Raw genomic sequence first — 25,534 nt, 5'->3', positions numbered from 1 at the left:
TACAACGCAGCCTGCTTGGGATCTTCTCTCTCCCTCTGTTTCCCTGTCTCTCCTCTGCTTGTGTGTGCGCACGCATGCACCCTCTTTCTCTCCCTCCAAATAAATAAATAAACTTAAAAAAATTAAATCTTTAAGACATTAAATATTTTGAGATGTATTCAAATTAAAGGACTGATTATACATATTTGGTGTTTATTTACCATAATTATTTATAAGTCTCTACTATAAGGAAACCACCTCAAAATTTCAAACAAATATTTTCTTTTATTAAAATAATTTAAATATGACTGCACTTAATGAAAATTAGTTTCCATATACATCCTTTGAGATGTAATCCATTTCTATTTGCAAAATATATTTACATAGACAAATATCTAAGTACATCTCATTTTAATAGTATTTATGTTTTCATATGTTATATAATATATATTTATGTGTAAAATTTTCAAAAACAAAATTCTTTTTTTCTTAATGTTTATTTTTGAGAGAGAGAGAGAGAGAGTGAGCATGAGTGGAGTAAGGGCACAGAGAGAGTGAGACAGAGAATCTGAAGCAGGCTCTAGGCTCCATGCTGTCAGCACAGAGCCCAACGTGGGGCTCGAACCCACAAACTGTGAAATCACGACCTGAGCTGAAGTTGGATGCTTAACCGACTGAGCTACCCAGGTGCCCCCCAAAATTCTTTTTTAAACTATCTAGGCAACTTTAATATTTAAGCAGCATGCAATAAGCTCTTTTGTAAAGAAGATACATTTTTAATTATGAACTATTTTTGATTTTTGAAAGTTGAAGTTATACCACATGTTTCATTAAATTTGTTTTTTTCTATTAGCTTTTAAGTATCTTGTATTTTATCTCATTTTACCTATTTTTAGAACTTTATGTGCAATTTTAATCTATTAAGTTTTTTTTATTTTGTTGAGTAATATTTTCAACAGCATCTGTCCTTCATTCTTACAACCTATAATCTAGAAAAAAAAAAAACTCCTTTTTTTCCATAGTCGACAAAAATTTATGGGATTGATTGTTGCTTTGGATGACAATGGGAAAGCTGAAGGTCAGATATTCTGGGACGATGGACAAAGCATTGGTAAGTCTGAGCTTTCCAGGCTCCCCCTACAGCATGCAGAAAAACCATAGCTCAGGATAGAATTGGCATGAACTGGAAATGTTTCTCTAAACCTGTTTCTGCCACTGTTAATAAAGCGAATGTGTTGGGAGAATGCTTGCAATTTTTCCTGCTCTTTATATTACATTGTAATTACTGTAGAACAGTGTATGGTCCCCAGCTTTGAGGTTCAACAACGTGATGTTATGGAGTCAGCCAGGAGTGATCTATCTCTGTATAACTAACTGCCTTGCTCTGATAAAAGTGTGGATGCAAATATCATCCATTCTCAGTGGGTCACAGACTTGGCTTTGTTATTTGGACCAGCCATCTGTAACCAGACACCCTTTTCCTCCTAAGTAGGTTCACTGAGGAGGCAAATTAGAGCTCAGAAAATTTCTTGGTGTTTCAGAAGTAGGGTATTAAGTACTGTCAAAAAAATGCGTATATCAATGAAATATTACTTTGTATGCCTTCTTTCTCCAATCTAGGGATATGACAGTGCTACCTTAGATAATTAGGGTTTGTCAATATAATCAGAGCATCCTCTTCCTTAGACGTTTCTGTAGACTAGAACATTCTAATCTTGCAGCGGGTCACAGTTTATGAAATTATGGTTTGTTTTTCAGTAACAATATCCTCCTTTTTGTTTTCTTCATTATGAGGGTAATATATTGTCATTAAAGAAAATATTTTAAAGACAGAAAACTAGAAAAAAGTAATAATATTTTTGCTATATTATTTTATATATTTCTTTTATATCTATTCTTTTATATATATATTTTTTGCTATGTTCTTCTATATGCTTTCATGTGACATAAGAAAATGTATAATTTTTTATATCGCTGAAAACATACTGCATATTTAATTTCTGAATCCTGTTTCTTTGCACTTAAAATAATGACAGAAATATGTCTAGATGTTATCATATACTTTTCATAAACACCATTATGATTGCCATATTCCAATGAAAGGATATGCTACAATTTATCTCACTTTCTATAATTGCTCTCTGTATAGGATACAGGATGTTTTCTGTTTTCATTGTTAATCAGCAACATCGAGGATTAACCTTTGTATATCATACTATTTCCATAGGGTAGATTCCTAGAAGTGAAATTATTTTTTTAATCAACTTGACTGAGCTGTATTTACACAAAATGTATCCATCCCACGTATACAGTTAAATGAGTTTTGACAAATATATACAGTTGTATTGCCACTACCACAGTCAAGATACAGAACATTTTCATAACTTGTAATTTCAAGACCCATTTGCATCTTTCCAGTGAACTTCCCCCTCACCCCTGCCCACTCCCAACCTCCAGTTCCAGGCCCTGCAATCACTGATCTGCCTTCTGTCACTATAGATTAGATCTGTCTTCTCTAGGTTTTACGTAGATAGAATTATACAGGGCTTATTCTTTTTGTGCTTAGTTTCCTTCACTTAGCAAAATGATGTGTGGTCACAAAATGTTTTGCCACATTGTGGCATGTAAAAGTAGCTTATTACCTTTTTGATTCCTGAATAACATTCCACTGTATGGGTATACCAGAATTTGTTTATCCGTTTACTAATTGGTGAATATTTAAGTTGTTTTATGTTTTTTACCATTATGCATAAAACTGCCATGATTATTTGAGTATAAGTCATTTTGTAATCCTATGTTTGCATTTTCTTTGGGTGAAAACCTGGAAGTGAAATTGCCAGGCTGGGCCATGTGATAAGCATATATTTAACTTTTGAAGAAACAGCCCTATTATTTTCTAAAATGGCTATACTCCTCCCCCTTACTAACGGCAATATTTCAGGGTTCCAATTTCCCACATCTTCACTAACACTTGGTATTGTCAGTTTTTAAAATCTTAACTCTTTTGGGGCACCTGGGTAGCTCAGTTGGTTAAGCTTCCAACTTCGGTCATGATCTCATGGTTGTGGGTTCAAGTCCCACACTGGGCTCTGTGCTGACAGCTCAGAGCCTGGAGCTGTTTCAGATTCTGTGTCCCCCTCTCTCTCTGCCCCTCCCCTGCTCATGCTCTCTCTCTCTCTCTCTCTCTCTCTCTCTCTCTCTCAAAAATAAATAAACATTACAAAAATTTTTAATTTTAACTATTTTAGTGGTACATAGTGCATCTCTGCCTGGACTTAATTTGCATTTCCTTGACATTGAACATCTTATGTTTATTGGCTCTTTGTATATCTTCTTATTGAGGTATCATTTCAAGTCCTTTGCCTATTTTTTATTGGGTTATCTTTTTATTATTAAGCTATTTATTATATTTATTATAAGAGTTATGTATACCAGTCTTTTATCAGATACAATTTGCATTGCCCTGTCTATAACTCACCTGTACAATTCTTCTATAGCATCTTGCAAAAAACAAACTTTAATTTTTATAAAAGTCCATTTTTTCCATGCTTTTCTTGACAAAAAGATCTATACTTCTTGCGTCTTGGCCTAAAACGTATTCTGGTACCAATTCTAACATGTGGGAGGATGTTTCCCCCATGCCAACTAGTAATTCTGGGACATTAACTAGTGTCCTTCAACTCAACACAAATCCTACACTATCTACCTGGAAATAGCATCTGATCCCATAGGTTAAGTGCTCAGTCCCATAAAACCGCCTCCTCCTCCCTCTCCCACTTCACATTCCTCCCACTCCAGATTGGAAGTTCCAACAACTCCTGCTTGGGATTCAGACACCACTTTCAAGTCCACTGTTACCTGTCCTTCAGACCAACTGGCTGTAAATCAGAAGTTTCCACAACCTCCTTCTCAGTTTCAGTTAATTTGCTAGAGCAGCTCCCAGAATTTAGAGAAACATTTTACTTACTAGATTACCAGATTATTATCAAAGAATATAAGCCAGGAACAGCAAGTGGAAGAAATGCATAGGGCAAGGTATGTGGGAAGGGGCTCAGAGCTTCCATGCCCTCTCCAGAGGCAGTATTTTTCCCAGATTTCTACATGCTCACCAATACGGAAGCTCTCCAATCCCCATCCTTCTGGGGTTTTAAGGAGGCTTCGTTATCTTGGCATCATTGTCTACATTATTGGCCATTGGCGACTGATACCATTTCTAGCTCTTCTGCCCTTGCAAGGGTCTCATGGTGGGGCTGGAAGTTCCAGCCCTCAAATAACAGGGTTGGTTCTCCCGGCAACCAGCCACGACCCTGAGGTGCTTTCCAAAAGTCACCTCCTTAACATGACAAAAGATACTTTGTTTTCATCAGTTAGGAAAAAATCCAAGGGTTTTAAGAGTTCTGTGCCAGAAGAAGACCAAATGCAAATTATACGTCCCAACATCACTTGGTCTAACTCAGGGTTACAGAGACTTTTCTCCCTCCTATATTTTTGAAGATTTACAGTTTTAGCTTTTACATGTAGGACTTTCAGCTATTTTGTATTAAATTCTGTCTGTACATAATGGTGAAGGCTCATTCTCTCCCCCACCCCCCCCTCGAGTGTTTCCATTTGATCCAGAGCCTTTCCCCTGTTGTATTATCTTGACACTTTTATCAGCTGTGAATAGGTCACGTATGGCCGAAAGTCTATTTTTGGATTATTCTGTTTCACGGATCTGTACGTTTATACTTATGCCAATGCCACGCTGCATTAACTAATGTGGGTTCAAAATTGTTTTAACAAGTAATAATTAACAAAAACTTGCTAGAATTTTTGCTTGCAATTACACTGATTCTATAAATCAATTGGGGATGTCTACCTATCAATTTTAATTACGTTGGCCTGTTTATCTCACTGTTTTGTAGTTTTCAGTGCATGGGTCTTACACATATTTCGTTAAATATATCGCAAGTATTTCCACGGTTTTGATAATATTGCAGATGGCACTTTAAATGCCTTCTCAGTAAATGGATACTTCTTATAGCCTCATACTCATTTAATATAGTATATAAAGAGCTATTTTTCAAATGACTCAGTTGCTCATTTAGAGGTGGAACCTGGCTAAAGAGAGGAATATGAAAGAATTAGATTACTCTTTTTCAAAGTTCAATTTAGTCTTCGATTAGTTCTGTAAAGTTCAATGTGATAAGTAAACTCCATGGAGAGGAACCTGGAATGTGGCATTCCATAGATCTGGATTCAGATACCATTTCAATCATTTACAGGTTGTGTGTCTTTTTTTTTTTTTTAATGTTTATTTTTGAGAGAGAGAGACAGAGAGAGACAGAGCGTGAGTTGGGGAGGGGCAGGGAGAGAGGGAGACAGAGAATCCGAAGCAGTTTCCAGCCTCTGAGCTGTCAGCATAGGGCCTGACTCACAAACCATGAGATCATGACCTGAGCCTAAATCAGACACTTAACGGACTGAGCCACCCAGGCGCCCCAATTGGTTGTATGTCTTTTGGAAAGATGCCTAACATTTCTTTGCCAGCATTTTCTCATCTTTAACATCTAGAAACCTCTGCTTATCATATAGACTTTTTTATGCAGACAAAATGATTTAATGTGTAGAGAGAATTCCTGGCACATGGATACTGAATAAAACATATCATTAATATACAAGGTAAATAAAATTCCAGGATAAGCCTTTAAGATGCATTACATTCAAATCAGTGTGGTTAATGTGACCACAGAAAGTCCATAAGTCAGAGAAAGGAGATTAACCAAGTACCCACTAGATTTTAAGAGAGTTACAGGCTTAAGGCACCTGGGTGGCTCATTCCACTGAGCACCCCTCTCTTGATTTTGGCTCAGGTCATGATCCCAGGGTCATGGGTTCGAGCCCCATGTCAGACCCTGAGTGTGGAGTCTGCTTAAGATTCTTTCTCCCTCTGCCCCTCCCCACTGCTTTCATGAGCTCTCTCTCTGTTAAAAAAAAGAAAAGAGAGAGAGTTGCAGACTTGAACCTTGTAAGAGAATAATATGCTACAATGCATTTTTAAATTTAAGAACTGTATTTATTAATGACCTAGAATGTTCCCAATCTTAAACCTATGTGAAGGATAAAATTTTAATCAAGGATTTGTTTGGTGAGTGACAAATTTCAGCAAAAGGAGTTAGTTGCTGTGACGAGGTATTCAACACTGTATCAGTGCCCTCTTGCCAAGGTCACTGCCAACTATTTGCATGCCAGCTGTATGCTTGGGTGATTGGGCAGGGAGCAATTCCATTATCATGGTATGGATCATGGGAAATAAATTCAGTTTAGAGAATGATGAGAGATAATGAGATTAACTTTGCACACTTGGATTTTGAAATGCCTGTGGAGCCTCCTGGTGGAGCAGGGATTTGGAAAGACTGAGGGACCCACAGAGTGATAGGCCTGGGAGTGTTATGACAAATAGAAATGATACACTGGATTGGATTGATCTGGTAGAAGATTTTTTTTTAATATATATATTTTAGGGGCACCTGGGTGGCTCGGTCAGTTAAGCATCTGACTTTGGCTCAGGTCATGATCTCACAGTTTGTGTGTTCAAGCCCTATGTCAGACTCTGAACCTGACATCTGCTTCAGATTCTGTGCCTCCCTCTCTCTCTGCCCCTCCCCAGCTCACGTGCGCTCTCTCTCTTTCTCTCAAAAATAAACATTAACATAAATTTTAAATAATATATATATTTTTGTAAAAAAAGTAATACCCTTTTTTTGTTGTTTTTGGGCCTTCAACTTTTTTTGGTAACGGCTTTATTGAGATATAATTCACACAGTGTGTAATTTACCCATTTAAAGTGTACAATTCAGTGGTTTTAGTATATTCACCAAGTTGTATAACAATTACACAAGCAATTTTAGAACAATTTATTTACCCACCAAATAAGCCCTCCACCTTTTAAATACCACCCTTCAATCCTTCCCTACCCTGCCTCCATTCTTTCCAGCCCCAGGAAATGCAGTCCTAGGCATTTACTGATCTGTTGCTATACATCTGTGTATGCTAGATATTCCCTATAAATGGAACCATGGAGTCATATAAATTGAATAAATGTGGCCTTTTGTTACTGTTTTCTTTCACTTAGCAGAAGTTTTTAAGGTTCCACCATGTCGTAGCATGTATCTATACTTCATTTCTTTTATATGGCTGAATAATAAAACTTTGGATGAAAATACCACATTTTACACATCCATTTATCAGTTGGTAGATGTTTGTGTTGTTTCTACTTTTTCACTATTAGGAAAAATGCTGCTATGAACATCTGTGTGCAAGTTTTTGTATAGACCTACTTTTTTTTTCAATTCTCTTGGGTAGATACCTAGTAGTGGAATTTCTAGGCTATACAGTAAGTCTATGTTTACTTTTTTGGAAACTCCCAGATTCTTTTCCAAAGAGGCTGCACCATTTTACTTTCCTTCAGCAGTGCATTAGGGTCCAGTTTCTCCACATTCTTGTCAACACTTACTGTCTTTTTGAGTCTAGTCATCTTCGTGGGTGTGAAGTAATATGTCATTGTGGTTTTGGTTGATTTGCATTTCCCTAATCACTAATTCCATTGAACATCTTTTCATGTACTTACTAGCCATTCACATATCTTCTTTGGAGAAATGTCTGTTAATATCCTGTGTCAATTTTTACAATAGATTGTCTTTTTATTATTGAATTGTAAATGTTTTTATAAAAAAACATTCTAGATACAAGTCCCTTATTAGACATATGATTTGCAAATATTTTCTCTCATCCAGTGGATTGTCTTTTCACTTTGTAGTGTCATTTTGAAGCACAAAAGGTTTTCATTTTGACGAAGTCAAATTTATTTTTTTGTTGCTTGTGCTCTTTGTGGTATACTAAGAAACTATTGCCAAATCCAAGATCAAAAAGATTTACCCTTGTTTTCTTCTAAGAGTTAAATAGTTTAGGGGACACCTGGATGACTCAGTTGGTTAAGCATCAGACTTTGGCTCAGGTCATGATGTCACAGTTCAGGATTCAAGCCCTGCATGAGACTTTCTGCTCTCAGCCAGAGCCCGCTTGGGATCTTCTGTCTCCCTCTAGCTCTCTGCCCCTCCCCCACTCTCAAAAATAAACATTAAAAAAAAAGAATTTTAAGAGTTTAAGCTCTCACATTTAGATCTTTGATCTATTTTGTGTTGATCTGTGTATATGGTGTGAGGTAGAACCCAAGTTCATTACCTTGCATGTGGATATCCAGTTGTCCCAGCATAATATGTGAAAAGACTATTCTCCATCATGAGTTGTTTTGAGACCCTTAATGAAAATCAACTGATTTTAAATATGAAGATGTATGTATATTTTATATATATGTGCATATATTTATATTATACATATTAAATATAAATAGAATTATGGACACAGAAATAAATCTTCATCATATTACTGTGTATATTTAAATATACATATACACATAGTTACATATATTTATATATACATATACTATATTTATTCTCATGCCAGTACTACAGTCTTGATTACAGTTGCTTTGAGTAAATTTTGAAATCAGGAAGCAAGAGTTCTCCAACTTTCTTCTTTTTTAAGAAAGTGCATTTTTTTTTTTTTTTTGAGCAGATTCCTTCAACCTTGGTAGTACTAACATTTGGGGCTAGATAATTCTTTGTTGCTCATGGTGGCATGACTGTTAATTAAAAGATGTATAAGGGCAAGAACAAAACATGAAATGAAACTGTCTTTTAAGAAATAGGAGTTACAGAAGCCACATGAGAAGAATGAGTAAAGTAGACCTCTACTAAGGATGATTTCAAGGAGGGGATGTGTGGGGAAAGGTGTAAAAACCTGAATATTGTGAAGAGATATTTAGATTTAATATACTGTGTCACTGGTGACTCTGAAAAGATCAGAATCAGTAAAAAAAAAAAAAAAAAAAAAAAAAAACATAGGAACTGAAGTGTAGGAGATGTTGGACTGAATTATGAGTTGAGTACACAGACATAACAAACAGAGGCTACCTTTTTTGAGATAAGATGGCACTAAAAAGGAAATGTGGAGATGCGGTTGCTTGATATAGAGTCAAGTAAAAGGGTTTGTCGGAATGGAGTCCTTTGGAGCCTAATTGGAGCCTGGAGGAGCAGAGAGGGTCTGGGGAAGAACTGGTGGAGTAAGTTTTGTAGAGGCAGGAGGGCTTGTGAACTAGAGCACTGTGGTGGGATGATCTAAGAGTAGGGAGAGAAGAATAATGAAGATGCAGATAATGATAGTGAACAATACATTTTGAGCACTTATTCTGCTCATGCAGCAGGCCATGAACTAGGTACTATTATTATCTCCATTTTACAGGTGACAGAATGTTAAGTTACTTGCCTGAGCTTGTACAACAACTAAGTATAAGAGCAGGGATTTGAATCCATGCCAGTCTGACTTGAAAGCCTGAATTCCTCACCACTGTCCTCTGCTTTGAGCCTTTATCATCATAGCCTGTCAACTCTCATGGCTACATGCTTCCTATCTCAGCACAGAAAAAAGCGATCGCTAGCCTCCATGTTTCCTCATCTGGGGTATCTATCCTGAATTCAACCAAGATTTTCTACTTTTATAACCACTTTTTATAACCACTTGACCCATACTTGAAACATCCTCTTATCTGTACATCCCCATGCTACCCTGGGGTGAAATAGTCCCTTGGCTACTATCCTTAGTGTTCCTCAGAGAGGTCATGATTATCCTGATCAGTGACTGTGACCCCGTTGACTGAATGCAACATTATCTGCTATAGTTGAAGCAACGACTAGTCACTTACTCTTTTTTTCTTACTTGCAGATACCTATGAAAATGGAAACTATTTCTTGGCAAACTTTATAGCAGCTCAGGTAAGACTATTTTTATTGAATTTTATAAATCCATTCCCAGTCAGCTGCAGGTTAAGCGTTATCAGTTAACTGTATTGAAATAATACTCTGCCTCTTAGTAGGAGGAACTTCCTGCCTTTACATTTATAAATTAGGTCTGTCGATAACTAATATAAGGATAGTCCTTGTTTTGACAATTAGCCAATAAGCCATCATTCTCTAAAAAGATGCTTGTAATTCATATAATGCTGGTTACAAAATGAGTCCTTAAGTGTACAACATGTTTTCTGGGGATGAAACAGCATTTCTTGGCTAATAATATTTTGCAGGATAAATGCTAGATCAGTTATCTATTGCCTAACAATGGTGTGTAACAAACAACCTCAAAACTTCAGCAGTACGTAACAATACATACTTATTTAGCTCATGAGTTTGTAGTGTTCGGAAGTTCTGGTCAGATGTTATGGGCTGGACCTGCCTGATCTTGGCTGGCTCACATGCATCTGCGCTCAGTTGCGGAACTGTTAGGCTACTAGGGTGATCCTGGCTGTGCTCACTCATACCTGTCAGCTGGCTCTTCGATGGCCTAGGATGGCCTTATGGGCAGGTCTGGGCATGACCTTTTCATGACCTCAGAAGAGGGCAAAAACAGTAGTGGAAATGCTTGAGCACTTTTTAAAATCTCCAATTTGCAGCAAGTTGACTACTGTCCTATTAGCGAGGGAGAGTTACATGGCCAAGCTCAAAGCCAAAGGTGGAATAGAACGCCCCATCCAGAGAGAGGGCATTGCCAAAATTACATAGAAAAGGGTATGAATAGGGAAGGGTGAATAATTAGAGAAATTAATACAACCAATCTACCAGGCATGTTAAATGATCATTCTATGTCAGACCTGGAATTTGCTTCTCTATAATTTTTACCTATTTGCATTTAAGGAATAGTATAACACAAATCTATTGTCTTTTATACATAATACTGCTTCAGGGATTTGAAGATGTCCATTGTGTATACTCTCTGTCTTCTCTTGGAATTATACATCTGCAGGCAAACTTCACACTTCTCCTGTTTTGTGCTTCTATGGGTTTCCAGATCTGATTATTCTGTTTCGACCACAATTAGTCTAGATTCCTCTTAAAACATGGTACCCAGGACTGAGAGAATATCTTATTAGAGCTGCATTAGCCAATATGATAGCTACTAGCCACATGTGACCATTGAGCACTAGAAATGTGACCATCTTAACTTGAAATATTTGAAAGATTGTAAAATACCTCATTAATATTTTTATATTGAATAAATGTTAAAAATAATAACATTTGGGATATATTGGGTTAAATAAAATGTATTTTTAAATCAATTTCTCCTATTTCTTCTTACTTTAAAAATATGTGGCTATGAGAACATTAAAAATTACATATATGGCTCACATTGATTTAGAAGCCCTGGATTTTAGTTCTATTTCTACTGCTAACTAGTTATTTAACCTAGGGAAGGCACTTCCCCTGTTTAATATGTGTTTCTTGATGATAAAACGCCTGTAAATAGCTTCTAACTCTAATATTCCATTCTTCTGTTATTCTAAACAAGGGATAAATAAATTTGTATTTCTCTGTGACACTTGATGGAATTTTTTCTAAGGATCAGTGACTTGAAATGAAAGAACGCTTCTAACTTTCCCTGTGGGTAATTATCAGTGGTGTTCAGGGGTGCCTGGGTGGTTCAGTCAGTTAAGCCTCTGACTCTTGATTTGAGCTCAGGTCATGATCTCACGGTTCATGAGTTCGAGTCCCACATTGGGCTCTGTGCTGACAGCACGGAGTCTGCTTGGGATTCTCTGTCTCCCTTTCTCTCTGCCCCTCCCCCCCTGTGCTCGCTCTCTCTCAAAAATAAGTAAATAAACTTAAAAAAAATTACCAATGGTGTGCTGGCTGGTACGGGGTTATGCGGGTGTGGGGCTGATTTGTAGCATTTGCTAATTCCTGTGGTGTAAGTACTCCCACCGTTTTAGCCAATTTCAAGCTATCAACTGGCCTGCAAAATTCTAGGCAACTTACTGGTAGGGTCTCTCGAATCAGTAAGTGCCAACTGGCTTCAGCACACCCATTTACTTCAAGTTCTATCCATTTGTCTTAATTTCCCCTTGATTCTGCTTGTGCAATCAGTCTCAAAGTCTTATTAAATTCTCCATAAAGACAATTGAACATATTTTTTTTTCTTTCTACTGTTGCCAGTTAAGGAGTTTATACCATCATTCTATTGCCACTATCGCCTTGATTTATTGTATAAAATCTTCATTATCCTATCTTACATTGTAACCAGTCTTATTCCTGTTGGCTCAGCACCAGCTACTGTAGCTCTCGCGCTCAATGAATGTGCCTTTCTTCAACGTGTCCCTGCCCCCATTCCCTTTCTCATTTCACCTTTCTAACTCCATCCATCCTTCCAGGCTTCCTGAAGTTCCATGTCCTTCCTAAGTCCTCTCTTGACCACCCTATTCCACAGTGATTTCTCCTTTCTCTCAACACCCATGACAAATATTCACTATGATTTTCTTTTTTTTTTTAATTTAAACTTTAGCTTGTTAACATATAGTGCAATATTGGTTTCAGGAGTAGAATTTAGTGATTCATCACTTAACATATAACACCCAGTGCTCATCCCAACAAGTGCCCTCCTGAATGCCCAATCACCATCTAGCCCACTCCTCACCTACTTCCCTCCATCAACCCTCAGTTTGTTCTCTGTTGTTAAGGGTCTCTTGTGGTTTGTTTCCCTCTCCCTTCTTTTTTTTTTTTTTTTTCATTTAGGCCTTAATCATGCTCTACATTGCCACTTATCTCACATTGGTTTAACCCTTGTGTTGATGCTTAATCAAGTTCATGATTTAGTCAAGTCCCTATATTTGTTGCAAAATGTCCTTACTCTAGGGACTGTTTGCCATAATTCTTTGTTCACCCTGTGTTAACTCACACAGTACAATGCTCAGAGCCCCATCATGATTCCAAACGTACCTATATCATTTAGCTGCTCACTTCACTCCCAGAGCCTGTTTCCTCATCTGTAAAACTGAGATAATGATGCTTTCTTTTCAAGATCCTTATAAGAATTAGTAACAGTATAGGTAAAATAACTTTCATAATGTTGGCATTATCAAATTTGTTGTAGCAGGTACTCAGGAAGTGTTTCTTCATGAGGTGTTTAAGAATTAAAACAGCAAACCAGCACAACAATACTAATTTGAGGTTTCTTAACATTTTGAAGTGAAGTATAGTCTATCAGCAGACGTATTAAGTATTTTTTTCTTTTTACATATTCTTTATAGAACATACTGCAAATCCAAACCATGCACAATAAGTATTTGAGTGACTCAAATCCACTGAAAGTTGGATATATTAAAATCTGGGGGGTAAACTCTACTTATGTGACACAAGTCACTTTTACTTATGACAACAAGCAATTCATGGAGAAGAATTTCAAGAGTGACCCTTACAATCAGGTATGTCTCAAAGGAATATTATCATAAGTTAAATTTATTATTCTGCCAAATTATCACCACTATTATCATTCTTTTATGTGCTTCTATTTGAAAGGCTATAGAGATATGTGCAATAGTATGTTCATGAAAAATTGTGAGTATTGAATCCTGTTGTGAAATGTGCAACATCGGCAGTCTTCCCAATGTAGTCCAGGGATCAATGTTTAGTAGTCTGATGAAATCCTTTCCATGTGTTTCCCAGGAATGGTGCTATGTGTTAAGTAAAGTTAGCCTCTCGGGCTAGCATCACAAAATTTATTTGCTTCTGTGACAGAGGCTAAAACAAAAGAAGAGTGATCGCATAAAAATTGTTGGAGATTTTCTCCCTTCTTCCTGAAATTACTCCCAGGGAAATCAACCCCTGGTCAAATTGACAGATCTTGAGGTTGGTGAAAATTGGCAGTAAACTGTGGTCATCATCAAAGTGAATATGTCCCACCTGTGATGTGAGGTAAAATTATTTGGTTAACAAAACGGAGTGACATAAATAGCAGATACTACTAGACCCTCTAGCAGGGTCTGCTGTAGGAGATGCCTATGTGGAAGACAAATTACCAGCAGAGGTGTACCAAGAGTAACCACAGAGGGAAAGGTATCCCACGTTAGAACACTAGACCTGTCCTAAGTATGAACTAGTGACTCTTAGGTGGGATCATTCAGAAGGGAAAATAGGTAAGTATAATTCCTGTTTTCCAAGCAGTGAAAGAGTGACCTGCTAATATCTGGATTTTGGAAAACGCCCCTCTGAACACTCAGATAGCTTCTCTCTCTCTAGTCCTTTCTAATTATCTACTTCAACACATTTTTCCTGGACTATTGTGTTCAAGACCAGCCTGGTTAAGACTGATGCAGAAAATTTCTCAACACCTTCTTTTTAGGAAACTTAGTAGCATATCAGATGCCTATTATATGCCAGGCACTTATACTCAGCATTGGGGATGGTGAAACATGAAACCAGCCTGCCTTGGGGAAAGTTAAAATCTAGTGGCAAAGCAATGAGATTTTAATACATGTTGGTTTTTATCAAAGCCTCGAATACTTGAAAGCAATGTGGTTTGGCCTGATGAAGTGGAAAGACACAGATTTCCAGCACAGGGATCATGTACACAACACATCCTTCTGTTTATCTCTCTGGAATCAGTGACCTGGAAAGGAATCTATATCCTTTTATTACTCTCTGGAAAAAGAATGAATACATCTGTTTTTGTTAAATTATAATTTGAAATATGCCTTAAATATAATGTTTAAGTAGTTCTGAAACACCAACTTTATCTCTTATTTTCTGGCAGATACTAACAATTCAATTGACTGACAAGATTATCAACCTGGAAAAACTAACTGAGGTTACCTGGATATACGGTGGCCCTATAATTTCTACTACATCTATGACAAGTACCTTCCCAACAGAGTCTCTACATCCTTCTACAGTTACGACTAAGGCTACCACTTTTGAAACTGTTATCACTAGTTCTGCGAGTACTACTATGACTCTTCCTATCACAACCACTCCTTTCCCAACAAGTACTATGGAAGATACAACAAATACTACTATTACTAATAGCCCTACACCATCCTCTACAAGTACCCCTACTGCTAGCACTAGTACTCTTCCTATCACAACCACTCCTTTCTCAATAAGTACTATTGAAATGACAACTAGTACTACCAGTTCTGATCCCACTACACCATCCTCTACAAGTACCTCTGCTCCTAGTCCTAGTACTCTGCCGATCACAACCACTCCTTTCCCAACAAGTACTATTGAAGTGACAACAAGTACTGCTGGTCCTGATACCCCTACACCTGCCGCTACAAGTGCTACTACTAGTATTAGTACTCTTATCACAACGACTCCTTTCCCAACAAGTACTATTGAAGTGACAACTAGTACCGCTGGTGCTGATACCACTACACCTGCTGCTACAAGTACTACTACTAGTAGTAGTCCTAGTACTCTTCCTGTCACAACCACTCCTTTCCCAACAAGTACTATGGAAGGTACAACAAGTACTACTATTACTAATAGCACTACACCATCCTCTACAAGTACCCCTACTGCTAGCACTAGTACTCTGCTGATCACAACCACTCCTTTCGCAACAAGTACTATTGAAGTGACAACAAGTACTGCTGGTCCTGATACCCCTACACCTGCCGCTACAAGTGCTACTACTAGTATTAGTACTCTTATCACAACCACTCCTTTCCCAACAAGTACTATTGAAGTGACAACTAGTACCGCTGGTGCTGATACCACTACACCTGCTGCTACAAGTACTACTACTAGTAGTAGTCCTAGTACTCTTCCTGTCACAACCACTCCTTTCCCAACAAGTACTATGGAAGGTACAACACGTACTACTATTACTAATAGCACTACACCATCCTCTACAAGTACCCCTACTGCTAGCACTAGTACTCTGCCGATCACAACCACTCCTTTCGCAACAAGTACTATTGAAGGGACAACTAGTACTGCTGGTGCTGATACCACCACACCTGCCCCTACAAGCGCTACTACTAGTACTAGTACTCTGCCTATCACAACCACTCCTTTCCCAACAAGTACTATTGAAGTGACAACTAGTACTGCTGGTCCTGATACCCCTACACCTGCTGCTACAAGTACTACTACTAGTAGTAGTACTAATACTCTTCCTGTCACAACCACTCCTTTCCCAACAAGTACTATTGAAGTGACAAGTACTACCAGTTCTGATGCCACTACACCATCCTCTACAAGTACCCCTACTGCTAGCACTAGTACTAGTCCTTTGCAAACAAGTACTATTGAAAGTACCACTCCTTTGCAAACAAGTACTATTGAACTTACAACTAGTACTACTATTACTAATACCATTACACCTTCCCCTACAAGTACTATTTCTAATACTACGCTTCCTATTACAACCACTCCTTTCCCAACAAGTGCTAGTGAAGCTACAACTAGTACTTCTGGACCTGATACCACTACACCTGCCCCTCTAACTATGAATGCTAGCACTAGTACTCTTCTTATCACAACCACTGCTTTCCCAGCAAGTACTATTGAATTTACAACCAGTACTACATATCCTGATACCACGACACCCACCCCTACAAGTATGACTGCTAGTACTACTCCTCTTCCTATCACTCCCACTCCTTTCCCAACAAGTATTACTGAAGCTACAGCTAATGCTACCTATTCTCATGTCACTATACCATCCTCTACAAGTATTCCTACTGCTAACACTAGTACTCTTCCTGTCACAACCACTCCATTCCCAACAAGTACTATTGAACTTACAACTAGTACTATTATTCCTAATACCACTACACCGTCCCCTACAAGTACCACTGCTAGCACTAGTACTCTTCCTGTCACAACCACTCCTTTCCCAACAAGTACTACTGAAGTTACCACTAGTACTACCCATCCTGATACCACTACACCTTCCCCTACAACTACGGCTAATGCTACTACTACTCTTCCCATTGCAACAGCTCTTTTCCCTACAAGTACTATTGAAGTTACAACTAGTACTACTATTCCTGATACCACTATACCATCTGCTACCAGTACTACTGCTAATACTAGTAGTATTCATCCTATCACAACCACCCCCTTCCCAACAAATACTACTGATGCTAGCACCAATACTAGTGTTCTTATTACCGCTACTCTTTCCCCAATAAGTACCGATACCACTACCATTAATAATAGTGTTTTAATTACACCCACTGCTTCTCCTATGAATGCGGGTGCTAATACTACTAACAACAGTTTTCCTATTACGACTCCTTTTTCTGTAAGTACTTATGATACAAACACTGCTATTGCTATGGTAATGACTTCTTTTACAAGTACTGATGTTGCTAGCGCTGGCAACCACACTCCTATTACCAGTTCTCCTTCCCTTATGATATCCGGTGGGAATAGCACTAGCATTACTATTCCTACAACGTCTACTCCTTCTTCTACAGATATTTATTCTCCTAGCACTAGTGTAATAGCTAATACCACCACCAACACTGTAAACGGTACAGGGCATGCAGTAAATATTACTGATGCAGATAACTCTAACAGTGTTCCATATAACACTACCCATGTTTCTATTCCAAATGCTACAATGGCCTCAGACACATTAATGACTGTTCTTCTAGACACAGCAGCTCACAATCAGGTAACAGCCAACTCTGCAGTTAGTTATTTACATATTGTTGCAACTAATGCTACCACAGATAGTACAAATATTACCATATATGCTTTAAACACTACCATTCTTGATAGAACAACAATGGATGCTTCTACTCCTGTATCTACCTACATTGCAAACACCGTAAATGCTACTCTAGTTCCATGATTACTACTTGAAGCAGGACAGTTACTATGGACATCTCTTTAAAAAAACTATTACAGGGGCACCTGGGTGGTTCACCTGGCTAAGAGTCTGACTCTTGATTTCAGCCTAGGTCATGATCTCACATTTCATGAGATCAAGCCCTGCACTGGGCTCTGCGCTGACAGTGTGGAGCCTGCTTAGGATTCTCTCTCTCTCCCCCTTTCTCTCTGCCACTCCCCAACTCTTACATGTGCACACACACACACACACACACACACACACTCTCTCCAAATAAATACATAAACTTGAAAAAAACAAGTATTACAGATATAAAAAATGAATGAACAGATACATGATCTTATGCTACGTAAGTTTTCACAAATGTTAACATTAGCTTTTACACATATGGCTATTCTGAGCACTGTAAACTTTGCAGATACGTCTAAAGATGTATCCATGACTACTTTTATAAGTGTAATTAAAGAAGGCATGGATATTTCTTTTGCAGCCAGAATATATACTCCTATTTTGAAAATTATAACTCCTGTAGTCCCAGCAATTAAACTGTAGATACGTTATACATCTTTGCTAGAGACTTCATAGATAATTTTGGTAGCTCAGATAATACCATATTAGGCTCTGTAAATACTATTGTTTTAGGTGTAGTTATTGAAGTAACCTAACTTATTCTTGGGTTACAAGACATGATACCATAACTGACAGCACTGGTGATATGGGGCACTCACATGGCCAATAAAGCAACAGTTATTAATATCATAGTAGATTATTTAATTAGCAATGTTAAAAAATAATGCTTTATTTTCTTAGGGACTTTCCCACATACCATGGCTACCAATATAGCAATTCACTATTACACATCTTGAAAGTATTATTGCTTCTAAAGCAATCCTACATCCTAGCTATAACTATGCAGATAGATATGGAAAGTGCTATCATTATAGATCTTGTACATACTTTGACTCCAGGAACTAAAATAATTACATTAAAAATATGATTACTTTTGGGGCGCCTTGGTGGCTCAGTCTGTTAAGCGTCCGACTTCAGCCCAGGTCACGATCTCGCGGTCCGTGAGTTTGAGCCCCGCGTCGGGCTCTGGGCTGATGGCTCAGAGCCTGGAGCCTGCTTCCGATTCTGTCTCCCTCTCTCTCTGCCCCTCCCCCGTTCATGCTCTGTCTCTCTCTGTCTCAAAAATAAATAAACGTTAAAAAAAAAAATTTAAAAAAATATGATTACTTTTACTACTATAGGAAATAAAATTGTGATTATAGATGTTAAAAACATAACTTCCTAAACTTTGCAACCACTGCTTCCATAAGTGCTACTGATAGTCTTACTACAAATTTGAGAAGTACTTTTATGTGCAGATATTAAAAGTACTTCCAGGTAATTACAGTTCATCTTAGGAGATCATTTTAGGCCCTTGATGTTACCCTGAATGGCTGGATTCACTTACAAGTCTCTAACTCTTCTGTAGACCAGAAATCACGCAGATGGAGATGGATACTTAAAGATATGGCATAGGAGAGATAGTCTCTGCCCTGGGGTCAGAGTTCTTGTTTACTTTTTCTCTTACCTACCAGCTTTTCCATTATTATTCCACCATGAAGACTCTTCCTCTGTGTTAGGACTTTCAGCATGTTCTTGGTCTTTCATATCCAAATTTACTATTTTTCCCTTGGTCTGTTACTTTCTTAGATTAGCCAGACCCCATAAAGAGACTCATAGTCATAACTGAATATGGCCAGTTGAATGCTATTGAAGGCTTAACCCTAGACAGTATTCTCAAAATGTAGTTTGGGTGCCCATGGGAGGCCACAGAACTCTTTCTGGGGTTCACAAGGCCAAATCTATCTTCATAATACTACACCATTAATTTCCTTTTTCACTCTCATTCTCTGTTAATATACAGTGGCATTTTCCAGAGACTTTATGCTGTGTGCTGTCACAGTAGATGAATATAGAAACAGACACAAGAATCTAGCTGTCTCGATTAAGATAGACATTAAACAGATTTACAAAATATCATTCTTTTCACTATTTTATGCTTTGAAATATAGCTGTTTTTCATAAAAATGCATTACTTATGTTAACATGTAATTGATACATTGTATTCTTGATGGATGAAAAAATAAATATTTCACAAAGTATTTTACAAATGACTCCATTTTAATTTCAAATGCAGTACATGTTAGCAAATATAAGCCACCTAAACCAAGCATAAGGTCTTCATTAAATTTGAACATAAAGGGGTTGTGAGACCAAAGAGTTGAGGATCACTTCCATAGGGCCACAATGGCCTGGATCCACTCTCGGGTCCAGGTCAAATACATTGAACTTCCCCAGCACTCAAAAACTCCAGCATCTGCGACTTGAGGTTCTAACCACACATGAATGTCTACCCCCTACTGCACACCTATCTGTGTAGCCTTCTGATCTAGCACCACACCTGTACTGTTGTCTGGCTGGCCTGACAGAGTTCCACATGAGGGGCACAGATTCCTCAGTTAGTTGCATTTGCCTTTTGAAGTCTTCCCACAAGCTGTGGCCTTCTGAATACAGTTGATAGATCTTCTACCAGGGTATGTATGCCTCTTAATTTGATCTTTCAACTCCAAACAAAACAAAACTCATAATTCCAAACTGTACTAATGGCCTTGGTCATAGACTCCCTCACTTGTTTCTTTACCAAGGGAGCTTCAGTGCACTTATCTGGTGGGCACCACAAACCCTGATATGGGACAAAGTGTTCTGTGTCCTAAGACACATGGGAGTCCTGCTGCCAACCCACCACACTGAAGCAGATTAGTTGGCCAAAGGCTTCACCTAAAACACTTGGGATTTGGAAAACCGAGGATAAATTTGTTGAAACAACCATTGTTCTTTAGTTACTAAAATTCATTCCCTTTGTATAGAAATCAACCATAAGTGAAAATTTGGGATCTTGTAAAGGTAAGTACTCCTGAAAAAAAGAGCAACAACAACAAAACAACAACAAACAGAACAGGAAAAAGGAAACCTGGACTTCAGAAGTTTGAAGGAACTTGAGAACTGAAACTTGAGAGTCTAGGCACAAGATATGATCCTGGAACCAAGTTGAGAACACCTGGAAAGAGAAGAGATAAAAGCAAGTGTCAGCTTGCTCCTTCTGGGTCTTGAGCTTAGCTGGACCCTGTGCTTCTGTCAGACCCTAACATGGATGATACACCCCATTGGGCCAGCTCTAAGAACACCACCTGCTACGAGGTTGCTGCAGCGGCTATGGCTATAGGTAGACATGTCTTCCCTTGCCTCAGTTTCCTCGTCTGTAAGATGGAGGAAACATCAGAACTGCAATGTACATGTAAATGCATTTTCAGTCTGTAGAATGCCATGCAAATTTTATTGTTAATCCACTGAGTGTCCTTATGTCTATTTACACTTTTCTGTTCTTCTTCCCCTATGTATCTTCCTGATACATAGCAGTTTTTCCTTTGAGCTGGTACTTTGTAATAAGGCTATTCTGAGTCTCTTTTTTCAAATGTTTTCAAATGCTTCACTGCTAAATTAAATAATGCCCATCTTTTCCTCACTTTATAAAATAAATAGATACAACTATCCCAGTTTTATGTTATTTTTCTATATTTTTCTTAAACTTTTTATACTTGCTGCTATTCGTATGTTTCCCTCTAGAAAGAACAAAATATATGAACAAAACCAGACAAGAAAACTTTTGAAATCGCCAGTAGAGTTCATGTGCAGTGTGTATGTGTATCTTGTGTGTGTGTGTGTGTGCGTGTGCGTGTGCGTGTATTTTCATGCACGTTATCTTACATAGCAAACATCATATTTTCTGCTGGTAAAATTTTCTCTGGTTTGTATAATGAACTTTAACATATCAGTGTTTCTTCAGGCTCTTCAAAGAGCACTGTTATTTGATGGTGATTCACTGAATAAATGTGAGCACTATTGCTTGGAGAGGCTTTGGTTTATCTCCTATTCTGGCAGTGAGATATTGAGTTGCACGATGTTTTCCCCAAAATGACTTATGTTTAGTCTCTGCACTGAGGTGTGGACAGGGTGATCATTGTCTCTCAACTTATCTGCATGTGCTTATACTTCTATTCACTTAGGTTTTGTCTAAATAGGATATAAATGTTGAGCTGTTCATTGAAATAAAGCATACACATTTTTACAGTCACACCACAGTGAATGGGATGTGAGGTGAGATGGGGTTGGCACCGTGCTGGGAGGAGAAGAAACAATTCTCCATAGCTGGAGGCACTTTGATGGCACCTGGTGATGGAAAAACCTCAGAGAAGGTGATCTCAAACCGGACAGACACTGATTCATTTGGGCACAAGATGTTTAGAGATCTTTGGGAAACTGCTTTTACCCACAGCTGGAAGTGTTATCATATGTTAATTTCAAGAATAATACAAAATATTCTAATTTCAAATTAGATAAGATTATTTTTTGCATTTTATAAAGCATCTGTATTCTTATTTTTTAAATTTATTTTTAATTTGCATCCAAGTTAGTTACCATATAGTGAAATAATGATTATTAGGAATAGATTCCAGTGATTCATCCCCTGTGTATAACACCCAGTGCTCATCCAAACAAGTGTCCTCCTTAATGCCCCTTGCCCATTTAGCCCATCCCTCCACCCACAGTGTCTCCAGCAACCCTCAGTTTGTTCTCTGTATTTGAGAGTCTCTTATGTTTTGTCCCCCTCCCTGTTTTTATATCATTTTTGTTTCCCTTCCCCTATGTTCATCTTCTTTGTGTTTTAAATTCCACATATAAGCGAAGTCATACGATATTTGTCTTTCTCTGACTGACTAATTTCACTTAGCACAATACCCTCTAGTTCCATCCACGTTGCTGCAAATGGCAAGATTTCATTCTTTTTGATTGCCGAGTAATACTCCATTGTATATATATACACCACATCTTCTTTATCCATTCATCCATCGGTGGACATTTGGGCTCTTTCCATACTTTGGCTATTGCAATTTAGACAAGATTATATTTTTCTTTCTGGTAAATTAAAATTTATAATTATAACATATCCTATGACCTTTATGAAGATATATATTTCTAATTCCAGCTTGAGGAAAATTTAGTCTTTTATTGGATTATTTAAATAGATGGTTAGTCAGATACAGAGTTGATAATATAGATGACAGGCTATGTTATGGATGTAACACAAGCTTATTTCCCAATATATGCCCAAATGAAAGCACACCTGAGTTGGAACAGACTTTAGGGATTATGTAGTTTAAAACTGTTACATCCTAAAATTTCCTCTAAACCGTATCTTTCCAGTCTTCATGAGCATCTGACTAAATGCTTTCTTGAAGGGTTGCCCATTCAATTATTGGGCAGTATTAATTTTTAAAACATTTTTCCTGGTACAAAGATGAATTTTGGCTCCTCAGAGATGATTTCATGAGCTTTAATTTCACATCCTAAACCATGTCTACGATAACCTTCCATTTTTTTTGATGGAGGCTACTATTTTCCTATTAATCACCTAGATCAGAGCTCCTTATTTCTCAAACATCACTCTCATGACCTGTAGTTTTATGAAAAGTCCTGCTTATTTTTATTTAAATGCCACCCTTTTCTGGCTATTTAAATAATTGTCTATAAAATTCTAGTGATTTGCAGCTCCAAGAAACATGTGTTATTACTCACTTATTATTTGTTGTGTTATGCACAATAGCTGTAATTAATCCAAACAAATACTATAGCTTGCAGGCTGGAAGTTCTCTGCTCAGAGTAGCCAAAAACTCTTGTTTAGAAAAAACTTGACACTTTTCTAAATTGATTTTTTTTCCAGGTTACTCTCTATGTGCTGTTTGTTTGTTTGTTCATTTGTAACATTTCCTTGATATTTCATGCTGTCTCTCTATAGTTCTTGGGCTGGTTTCTTGTTTTAAATTGACTCCCTAATTTTGAAATGAGTTTGGAGAAAAGCTGCAAGAACAATATGAATAACTCCAGTGTAATCTTCACCCAGATTTCCCAAACATTATCCTTAGATTATGAATTATTTACCATATCTACTTTCTCTCTGTCTTCCTTTCCCTCTTTCTCACACACATGTATAGAATTTGAGAGTTTGTAAACAAGATGTCTCATCGGAACAAAATGCTTTAGTGCATATTTCCTAAAACACAGGAACATATCCTTACATAACCACAATATAACCAGCCAAATCATGAAATTAACGTTCATGTAATACTAACACCTAATGCACAGACACCAGTAAAATTTCACCAATCATCCCAATAATGCTTTTTAAGAACAAAACAAAACAACAACGATGACAACAGTAACAGTAAAGAATTTGGCCCAGGAGTGCATATTGCATGTTGCATTGGCCTGTTTCATTGGATTTTTGTTTGCTGCTTAAGTGTCTCCATGCTGAAACTATTCCTCAGTCCCTCTTTTTCATTCATGATTTTGACATTTTAAATTTTTTTTTCAACGTTTATTTATTTTTGGGACAGAGAGAGACAGAGCATGAACGGGGGAGGGGCAGAGAGAGAGGGAGACACAGAATCGGAAACAGGCTCCAGGCTCTGAGCCATCAGCCCAGAGCCCGACGCGGGGCTCGAACTCACGGACCGCGAGATCGTGACCTGGCTGAAGTCGGACGCTCAACCGACTGCGCCACCCAGGCGCCCCCATGATTTGGACATTTTAAAGATAACACACCAGCTCTTTGTAGAATATCCCTCATTTTAGGTTTGTCTAATATTTCGTGTGATTGCAATGATGTTGTACATTTGAGGCAGAAATAACACAGAAGTGATGCTGTGTCCCTCTTGGTGCACACATCAGGAAGTATGGGATGCCTATTTGTCCATTACTGGCAATGTTACTTTGGCTGAGGTGGTGTCTGCCAGGTTTCTCCACAGTAGTTGCTTTTTTTTCTCATAGTAAATAATAAATATATTGTAAGGAGATACTTTGAGGCTATATGGCTATCTGCTTCCTCTTTTATATGTTTGGCCACCTGTTGATGAGTCTGGCCTGAATCAATTACTACTGAGTTTGTCAAGTGGTGATGTTCCTTTTTTTAATGTTTATATATTTTGAGATAATAAAATAAATTACAAAGTAAATAAATGTTTATTTTGAGAGAGAGAGAGTGGGAGTGGGGGAGGGGCAGAGAGAGAAAGAGAGAGAGAATCCCAAGCAGGCTCTGCGCTGTTAGCTCAGAGCCCAGTGTGGGGCTCAATCCCACAAAGTGTGAGATTGTGACCCAAGCCAAAATCAAGAGTCGGACCCTAAACCGACTGAGCCACCCAGGCACCCCTCAAATGGTGATATTCTTTAACATTCCTTCTACATTTGTTACTTGGTATTATAAAGGCTCTTCTTTCTTTACTATTTATTTTTTGAGTAACTCTTGGTAAATTGCCACTTCCCAGAGCCCCGCTAAATGTGCCCCTATTCTGAGATCCCCACATAGTCTAACAATCCAGCAATGAAAACTCTAACTCCTAGAAATCAGGGGGCTTCCAGTGCCCTTCTTTACGGGGCCACTCTGATCGGTGAGTGCCTGTGCAATGGCTTAAGTGTATAAAGCTGGAATGTGATTCCTGCCTGTCCAAGAAATGGACAAATCAAGGGCAGTTTAACTAGTTCAGGGGTCCTCAGTCTTGGATCCATATTGGAAACACCTGGAGAGTTCCATAATTGACTAATGCCTGGACTCCTTGCCCATCACCCAGTTAATTCTAATATGGAGTCAAGACTGGGAGCCACTGTGTTAGTGGAGTAGTGAGGTGGGGGAGATTTCCTGTTTAGTCTCAGCTGACTCAGAAGT

General features: G+C 38.0%; 1 protein-coding gene across 3 annotated transcripts in view; it reads left to right on the top strand.

The window, feature by feature from the left end:
- Positions 1 to 17,949, top strand: part of MGAM2 (maltase-glucoamylase 2 (putative)) — an 87,592-nt gene extending 69,643 nt beyond the window's left edge. Inside the window, exons 44-49 of one of the 3 annotated variants that reach the window (XM_025929362.2) lie at positions 1,002 to 1,090; positions 9,802 to 9,851; positions 13,154 to 13,327; positions 14,656 to 14,881; positions 15,230 to 15,440; positions 15,549 to 17,949. In XM_025929362.2, coding sequence (XP_025785147.2) covers positions 1,002 to 1,090; positions 9,802 to 9,851; positions 13,154 to 13,327; positions 14,656 to 14,881; positions 15,230 to 15,440; positions 15,549 to 17,712 — 2,914 coding nt within the window. In that variant the 3' untranslated portion in view covers positions 17,713 to 17,949. Of the gene's footprint in view, positions 1 to 1,001; positions 1,091 to 9,801; positions 9,852 to 13,153; positions 13,328 to 14,655 lie in introns of all 3 variants that reach the window. The other 2 variants (XM_086688353.1, XM_086688352.1) reach the window with 2 other exon arrangements.
- Positions 17,950 to 25,534: the final 7,585 nt, after the last annotated feature.

The sequence above is a fragment of the Puma concolor genome, chromosome A2 (assembly GCF_028749965.1).
Source record: "Puma concolor isolate L17-30 chromosome A2, mPumCon1.1.hap2, whole genome shotgun sequence".
In the NCBI taxonomy this organism is placed as follows: domain Eukaryota; kingdom Metazoa; phylum Chordata; class Mammalia; order Carnivora; family Felidae; genus Puma; species Puma concolor.
Note: the sequence above shows the minus strand (reverse complement) of the source record. Positions and strands in the feature narration are given on the sequence as shown.